Consider the following 9,228-nt stretch of genomic DNA (forward strand, 5'->3'; position numbering starts at 1 on the left):
TGCGTTCACCCCCTTCTCCTCGCCTCATCTCCGTCACCGCCGTACCGGAGGTGCGTTCTTTTACAAATCTCCACATCGGCAAAGTTTTCCCAAAATTAAGCCGACACGAACCAAATCAAATGTCTCACTTGTTGGGTCCAGTACGAAGTGAAACAATTCACTACAACGGACTCAATCCATAACAAGTCGAGACCCAAATGAGAATGAGACCACTCTCCACACATCGTTGTCTACTCACCAAATCGGCTGCATCATAAAATGATTGCCTACGTATCCTCTTGCCCAATGAATCAAGCCTTCACGCTACGTTACCTAGACTCAGGTACGAGTATCCGATACGGGTGCGGATCCGAGTGTCCGATACGAAATTTTTGAAAATTTTGGATACGGGGACATCGTCCTAAATTTCGACACGGGTACGGGGATACGATAATAAAAAAATATTAAAAGTTTAATCAACAATTCAGCATGTGAAAGACTTGGTAATTTTTCAACTTCCATCTTTAACTCTTCATTACCTGCAAGCAATTAACAAATTTTCAATAATATTTTACACTGCTCCAACTTATCCAGGCTATCTATATTTACACCCAACTTGAAGCCCAACTCAACAAATCCCCATATCCATCAGCCCACACACTCATATACATAGAATATGCTACAGTATTATCCAGCGGCCTAACTAAAGCCCAACACAACACAATCCATGTATAAAAGCCAAGCAATACCCCAGCTCCTCTCCAGAACCCTAGAGCTCGTTCCCTCTTCCCGTAGTCGTCGCCGCAGCAGCTGAAGCAAGCAAGCGAAGATGCCACCAAAGATCAATCCCTCTCAAGTCGTGGACGTGTACGGCAGGGTCACCGACGGTGAGGTGGGGGCTGCGAGCTCCATGGCCTCGAAGATCGGGCCCTTCTTCCTCAAGAACTGCAGGTAAGTCGGAGCCCTTCTTTCATCTTTTCTTTCTCTATTTTTTTGTATTTTCGATTCACATGCCTCGTCGTATCCGAGTACCGACCACTGTATCCGACCCGTATTTCATACCCGGATCGGTGTCGGGTCGTATCGACGCCGGTACGACGGTCAAACCGTCGTGTCTGAGTAACGTAGCCTTCACGTAGTTCACCCAACGGCCTCTAAAGGCCCTCAATCAAATAGAAGAGTTCTCAACTCTTCACCAACAAATCTGTGGTTGATATAACTCCAAATTGTCCCAATGTGTAACGAACCAAACACCTCCACCTGAGGTGAACCAATGGCCATATCCAAACTACGTCGACCAGCTGCACTCGAATCAAACAACTCATCAACTGCATCCAAATCCAAGTGATCCCCAAACTATGTCACCTCAGCTGGAATCCCAAACGATGCAGAATGACCTGGAGTATGTAGAGTAATCTCCACCCAATGTCGAGTAGCATCACTCTCCACCCGCTGCGATGTCCCTATGATCTGATCAACATTCTCCACCTATCAAGAGTCAAATATGACATACCTGCTCAGAATAAAACCAGAGTCTCCCAACTAATAACCAAATGAGCCTCTGAATCCCAAATGTGCTATCGGATTAAATCTCATATCCTCGATGTGACCAAATACTGGGCAACCAAACATCCGACGTAACCCAAAATCTGAAGTAGCTCCACCAGATCTAAAATCTCCAAACGCAGCAGTCGACAACCTATGACGAAGATGACCTAAATATGTCGAAGCCCGATCATCATAACCAATGCTCGACATCAAACGCTGATCCTCCAGAAAGGAACAACTCACCAAATCTGTCATCTCATCTCGCCGCCCTAATGTTTTCCCTCCAATGAAGTGTCTCAAACTGCCATGAGCTCAGCACAAACGCAGAAAAGAACAACGGATTATCTTTCTACCAATACATTTTCTCCATCTGTTGTTGACTACTAGGACTTCAAACCAACGGGACTTGGTTGTAACCCACAAATACCTAGTACAATCCCTAACTACGGAAATCATATATCGATTACCTCCCAATGATGCCTCATTGGAAGGCCCCCAAACGCCTGACTGAACACCACCTAAAAAACCCCTCGATCGATGGATAGAAGTGCTAAACTTTACCTTGGTCTTCTTGCTCATCCCAATGTGCTCAAATGACTTCAATTTGCAGGTCAAAGCACTTCTCAATAACCTATGCACAACATAGCTAATCAAATACCCCAGCGTCAACAAACACCATAGTCTAGCTAAATCCAATGAAGTCGTCAGCTCTCTATCAATCACCATGCTTCCAAGCAAATAATACAAATTGCTCTTTCTGACGCCCTTCATCACAATTATGGATCCCGATGTGACCTTCAAACGTGCTTCTACCAAGGTCACTCTACAGCCTGATGTCACCAAAGCTCCAAGTGAAATGATGTTCTTCTTCAACTGAGGAACGAACCTCACTTTATCCAATTCCCGAATCACTCCGTCACTCATCCGAATACGAACGGTACCAATACCACCAATAAGGCATTCGTGATCATTACCCATGAGCACGACATCCCTTCTTTTCAACTCCTGAAAGCTGGAGAACTCATCCATCCTAGGGCAAATATGATAAGAAGCATCCGAATCTAACATCCACTCGGTGGAGTCGGTAATACAAACTAACGGTAGTGCAGATAACGAGTAGCCCGAAGAATCCGAATCTGAATTGTCACCCCTAGCCCTGGCAACATTCACCTCTGAAGCTTGAATAGCTTTTCCCCTATTCTTCCCGACTCGATCATTCAACTTTGGACATTCGGCTTTCCAATATTCATCTTCTTTACAAAAGGCACACTGGTTCCTACGAACTCTAGAATGTACCCCTCTAGACTATGACCTCCTACCTTGATTTGGACTCTTTGCTCTTGCGACCAATGCCTCCGCTACAGGCTCAACAGAAGTCTTCTTATCTTTCTTTCGAAGCTGATAATTCACAAGTACAGCGGTGACCTCACTATACGAAAGAGATGTCTTCTCATTAATAAGAGTAAGAACGAAGGTCTCATATTCCTCGTCAGGCAAGGAACTCAACAACAACAACGCCTTGTCTTCATCTTCTATCATCATATCTACATTCGCCAAATCTGCAAGAAGCTTCGTGTAGTGGTTCATGTGATCACTAATAGATGTCCCTTTCTTTAATTGGAAGCGATAAAGTCTCCTCTTCAAATACAAGCGATTTTCAACACACTTCGTCAAATATTTGCTCTCTAGGACCTCCCAAATCTTCTTAGCCGAAGTTTCATTCATCACATCATATTTTAGATCTTGAGTGAGATAAGACCTAATCACACCATATGATGTTCGATTCATTTTCTTCCAAACATTCTCATCAATGTCGTCCGGTTTCCCGTCCAACTCCAAAGTATCTTCCAAATTTTACGCGTTAAGCGCATCCAAGACCTTGCATCGCCAAAGTCCAAAATTATTTGTGCCATTAAACTTCTCCATGTCTATCTTCATAGAGTGAATATTCAAACTTTGGACGGTCTTCACACCGGAAAAATCTTCCGCAACTCCATCTTTCCCGGCCATATATCTCAAGGCATCAACAGACCAATGCGGAACAAACGAAGAATAGATCCAAACTGATAAAGAGAAAAAAAATTTATCTCCAGCTGAAACTCTAATAAGAGCCTTCAAAAGATCTCACCCCCACACGATGGAAACGAGATCCATAAATAGGAAAAAATCCCACCTTTATCACTAATTGAAGCTCTAGCCGAGCTTCCAAATCGATCTACTCTTCCAAATAGCCCAAGCGTAGCCTAGAGCTCTAATACCACTTGTGCTCTGATACCACTTGTTGGGATTTATGCCCGAGAACAAATACAAAGGCCGAGAGAGAAGGACTAACACAATCACAATAATGGCACAAACACAAACAAGCAATTTTTACGTGGTTCGGTAATTTTGCATATGTCCACGGGAGCGGCACAATTAATTTCTTATTAATCACAAGAAATTATAAATAAGAGAGAGGATATCAAACTTGAGATCTCTCAACAAATAGCAGGTGATTTTAATCTAAAATCACCGCTCAAAATACTCTCTCTTAATTACCCCAAAGAAACCCTAATTTTTCAACACCAACCCCTTATCGTCTAACTTAATGAGAACATGAACAATTTGGGTTCACAAATTGGAGAGGGAATGGAGCTCAAAACCAAATAGGGGAGACGACGAAAGGAGCTCTCTCTCTCTCTCTGCTCAACTCCGTCGCCTCTCACTCTGCTCCGCTCCCTACTGCTGCCGCTCACCTTCTGCTCGTGAATAGGGTTTCCCTTTTATAGGGAAACCCTAGGTCTTCAGGCGAGCTCCACGCCAGCTAGCTCCAGCTGGCTCCAACCAAATCAGGTGAGTTCCTCGCCAGCTTGTCTACAGCTGGCCCCACCACGCAGGCGAGCTCGAACCTTGACAGGCGAGCTCAAACCAGCGCCCTTCGACCTCGCCATCAGGCAAGTACCTCGCCTATCTAACTTCAGGCGATCTCAACCTCGCCTCGAACCATCTCGCCCGCTGGCGAGCACCTCCTCGCCTGAACCACCTCGCCCCCCTGTACAGGTGCGTTCGCCCCCTTCACCTCGCCTCATTTCCGTCGTCGCCGTACCAGAGGTGTGTTCTTCTACAGGTAGCACAAAGGAGAACTGGTTTAACTATTATTCTTTTTGCTTAATTTTGAAGTATCATGGCTTAAATTTGAAACTACAGAATCTACCTCTGAAATTTGAAGTTTAAATAAGAAAGAAACAAAAACTATAAGTGGAGTTTCTGAGACATTGTTTTAAATCATTTCTGTTTCTATATTTTTTGTCTCTGAATTTTTTTTAGCATATATAAAGAAAAACTTAAACCAAGTTTATACCAGTTGCTGGTGAATGCAAAAATATACTATTGATTGAAGGTTTCCTGTCATAACTCTTGTTGGTCAACTTGCAGATGGAAGTTTTCAGTACAAAGATCCAACTTTCTGAGTTACAATTGGACACATCTACATTCGGCATATTTCTTTTACTTGCTACTAATTCTTGCTATTACTAGTTAATACATGTGATCTAATTCATTTTCTTGGATCCTAATATTACCGACATGTATCTTCTTTTTTTTCCCTTTTAACTTGGACAGAGGCAATCTTTGTTAGAGTTTATGAAGAAAGAATGGATCTCCTAAGAGCAGTTATAATAGGTCCAGCAGGAACTCCTTATCATGATGGCCTCTTTTTCTTCGACTTCCAGTTTACAGCCAACTATCCCAATGAACCTCCAGTGCGTGAATCTTGAAGTTTGAACCATTCTTCTATGCTATTTAAGCCTCAAATTATTCCTGAATATTTTATGTATTTCTATTCAGAAAGCATACTATCGCTCTGGTGGACTTCGGCTCAATCCCAACCTGTACGCCGATGGGACGGTCTGTCTCAGCCTACTGAACACGTGGTATGGTAAAGGATGCGAGAAGTGGGATCCGAAAAGATCGACCATGCTTCAGATTCTCGTCTCCATCCAAGGTTTAGTTCTCAATGCGAAACCTTATTACAACGAGCCAATATCATGGCCTAGCGTCACTCCTTGGGGAAAGAAGGGTGCCTTTGCTTACAACGAATCTGCTTTCCTCCTCTCCTGCAGAACAATGATATATTCCCTTCGAAAGCCTCCATTGGTAAGGAACATGTTTTTGTCGTTAATATACTTGTGAAGGTTATTATGGCTTTTTTTTTTCAACGCCCTGTTTGAATTGGGGTGAATGGAGAAGAGGGAAGGGAGATGTAAAAGCTTACACCATTTGGGAGTTTTTTTTTCAAGGGGAAATGGAGGGTAAAAGAGGTGAAAAATTTACACCTCAATTAACCACCAATCTAGATGAAATTAACCGTACAAAAGACTCTAAGGTAGTAACTTGACACTTGAGCGATGCAAGAAAACAAAATTATATTTTCCTAGAAAAATGTGATCACCAGATCCTACGAGTTTGGCTAAACTGTAGATGATTTCTGTTGGTTTTTGTGCCACTGACAACTAAAGTACTATGTTTGTACAAGTCACTCAAATATCTTCTTGATTTTGGCAGCATTTCAAAGAATTTGTTGCTGATCATTTCCAAAGGCATGGGCTCAGCATCCTCATGGAATGCAGAGCCTACTCCCATGGTATTCAAGTTGGTTGTGCTGTTGATGAGAGCGATCAGGCAGTAAGCAAGAAGATGAAGGGTAGCTCAGAAGATTTTAAGGTCAATGTTAAAAAACTCATCGATGAACTTTTGAAGGAGTTTACTGCCAAAGGAGTTGATTGCAGGCAATTTCAAATGCTGAAAGCTGAAGTTGGAGAAACTTCTGCTAGTGTAAGTGCAACACGCAAAAATGAAACTGAAGCTGACAGCAAAAAGAAGGCTAAACCTGGAGAAACTTCAACCAGTGGCAAAGAAGCGAGGAGTACTATAAATTTGGAGAAACTTAAACCCGTGGCAACACAACATATGAAAAAAGCTGCAGGAGCTGATGTTAAAGGGAAGGCCAAAGCTGGGGACCCTAAAGAAGCAAATGGCAAAGTGAAGCGTTTCTGTCAATATTTGCTCAAGCTGGGGAAGAAAGTTTTGCCTCTCGAAAACTAGTTGATTTCTAAGTTGATAATAGGATTAAGTCTGTTTAGTATTAGATTTGTGGGTTTAATATAGAAGTTGCTTACGTTGGGATTTATATTGACCGTGGATATTTACAATGTTACATTAAACGCTGGGCGCTCCTGGGCGCCGGACTTGGCGCCCAGCGCTTAGACGCCTAGGCGGGCGCCTAAGCGGTTTCTGGGCGGTTTTTTTCTTCTGGGCGGTTTTTCTTTTTTTAATTGTGATACTTGAAGATAAATATATATACTCAATCAACAATGCATAAATACAAAAATACCAACACAACACATATGCTATCCAAAGTATAATAGTCAATCAAAGATGCATACATACTAAATGACAAGGCATATAATATCCAATAACTAGAAGTTTATGTCCCAAAATATCAGCAAAAAGATAGTCAAACAGGAATAGTCTAGATGTAATATAATGAATTAACAATATGCATCTAATCTAATGTCATCATCAAACATCATCATCATCATGAAGTTCCTCCTCTACTCCATCATCGCTATCCTCTCCAGAATCCATCTCCACACAATCCTCCTCTTCGTCTGAAACATCATCATCCGAGACAAGAGGCTCTTCTTCATCATCTATCACAGAAGTAGAAGCACTTGAAGGTCCTGCTAGCCTAGAACTCCTCCTATTCTCCGCAGCCTCAGCCGCTCCCGATATACCCTCTACCATCCTCCAAGTAAGACCTGAGCCAGGATGAACTTCTTCCTCATCATCGGAGCCTGCTCCTTCTAGGATCCATGCTCGTGCCTTACTACGATCAGTAGATAGTAGTAGGTTCTTGTTTTCTCCTCTCCTCTTCTTCTGGTTGAGCTTTGAGTTAAACTTCACATAGACTAGTTCCTCTAACCTCTTCGATTCCAATCTATTCCTCTTCTTCGTATGAATCTTCAAAAGTAAAGGACACAAATTAGAAAACACAACTAAGAAGAATTTCATATTTTTCATAAGTTTAGAAATTAGTTTACCCCCTCAAATGTGCTCCAATTCCTTTCACAACCAGAAGAGCTGCTTGTCAAGTTGAGAAGTTTCATAGCCATATTTTGCATGAAGGGACAATCACCACCATGCAAATACCACCAATTAGCTACAAAAAATAATATATTATTAGTTGATTCACTACCACAATGGCACAATAGATAACTTATAAGTCATATATGATTCAATTTCTAAAATTATTTTACCTGGGTTCAAGTCTGATTTCTCTCTAGCCTTCACCGCTCCAATCCTAGCAAATGAACCCTTTCCTTCTCTGTATCTCTCCAACTCTTGAGTATGAATTTCAACTTGTTGCTCTACATCAGGATAGAACAACTCCACCACATCTAGAAATCCATCTTTCGCCCTTCTGCAATTCTTCACTACATCATCCCTATAGAAATAGTAAGGGTTGAGGTAGTAAGAAGCCATATGCAAGGGAGAAAAGAGCCGATCCTTGGACTTCCCATCTATAATATCAATCACGGGCTTAAAATCCTTCTCCTTATTCTTGAAAACTTGAATGATCTCCTTCTTCATATCTTCAAGCATCCCCACCACAAATCCCATTGAGGGTTTGTAGTCACTATCGACTACCCTCAACAATCGAAAAATAGGAGCATACACCTTCAAGATCTTGGCCACCGCTGTCCACCAACTATCACTCATAGCAATCGCCTCCACCTTAGCGCCTTTAGCGGTCTTTGCAAGCTTGCATCTCACCCATGCTTCATCGGAAAACATAAATCTCAACTTCCCTTTCTTCTCAAGAAGACTCCGCAGAGTCAAAAATGTAGTGGCGAAACGAGTAACTCCAGGTCTCACAATGTCCCTTTTGTCACAAATGCGACGCATCATAGACAAAGTCTTGTGATGACTATAGATAAAGATGGTGAGGGTCCTCGCCTTCTCAATTGCTCCTTTGAATAAACTCAACTTCCCGATGCTTTCAAGCATCAGGTCAACAGTGTGTGCTGCACAACTAGTCCAAAAAATCCTCGGCCTCCTCCTATATAAAAGCTCCTTCGCGGCCATATTTGCAGCTGCATTATCCGTGACAACCTGAATGACTTTATCAGCTCCAATCTGCTCAATAGCCGTATTAACCCACTCAAATATATATTGTCCTGTATGTGCTTCCTCTTTGGTTTCAATTGACTTATGAAAAGTTGTCCCCAATCTGCAGTGGATGCAAAGATTCATTACCGACCGCATCTTTCTGTCCGACCAAGCATCAGTCATAATGGAACATCCAGTCTTGCCCCACTCCTCCTCATGCGTCTTTAAGGAGACTTTTGTTCTCTCAACAGCTCTTCGCAATAAGGGCTCCCTCAACATGTACATGCTGGGAGGCCTGTAGCTCGGTCCATAGTCTCCAATAGCCATGCATGCCTTCGTAAAAGAATCCGTGGAGATGGCATGAAAGGGGATGGCATTTTCATATGCCCAAGTAGCCAACTGATCATGCACCCAATCTCTCTTCTCCTTCAGGAAAGAATCCTTCACTCCTGTCTGCTTCATTTTCCCTTTCAACCTTTTCGCTAGCTCTGGATCATTAGCGGTGTAAGCATCCATCGGCCCAACAGTAGGCTCTCTAGACCTCTTTGAAGA

General features: G+C 42.5%; 2 protein-coding genes across 2 annotated transcripts in view; one reads left to right on the forward strand and one right to left on the reverse strand.

Annotated features, from left to right (window-relative positions):
* Positions 1-6,694, forward strand: part of LOC109822604 (putative ubiquitin-conjugating enzyme E2 38) — an 11,485-nt gene extending 4,791 nt beyond the window's left edge. The window contains exons 5-7 of the mRNA XM_020388838.1: positions 5,128-5,267; positions 5,353-5,661; positions 6,070-6,694. Of these exons, the coding sequence (XP_020244427.1) occupies positions 5,128-5,267; positions 5,353-5,661; positions 6,070-6,609 (989 nt within the window). The 3' untranslated portion in view covers positions 6,610-6,694. The remainder of the gene's footprint in view (positions 1-5,127; positions 5,268-5,352; positions 5,662-6,069) is intronic.
* Positions 6,886-9,221, reverse strand: LOC109822613. The gene is made up of 3 exons (XM_020388847.1): positions 7,824-9,221; positions 7,608-7,726; positions 6,886-7,527 (listed from the first exon to the last, which is right to left on the reverse strand). Exons 1-3 carry the CDS (start codon positions 9,190-9,192, stop codon positions 7,087-7,089), a joined length of 1,929 nt encoding a protein of 642 aa, XP_020244436.1. The 5' UTR covers positions 9,193-9,221; the 3' UTR covers positions 6,886-7,086.

This window comes from Asparagus officinalis, chromosome 1, assembly GCF_001876935.1.
Source record: "Asparagus officinalis chromosome 1, Aspof.V1, whole genome shotgun sequence".
NCBI classification, from domain to species: Eukaryota; Viridiplantae; Streptophyta; class Magnoliopsida; order Asparagales; family Asparagaceae; genus Asparagus; species Asparagus officinalis.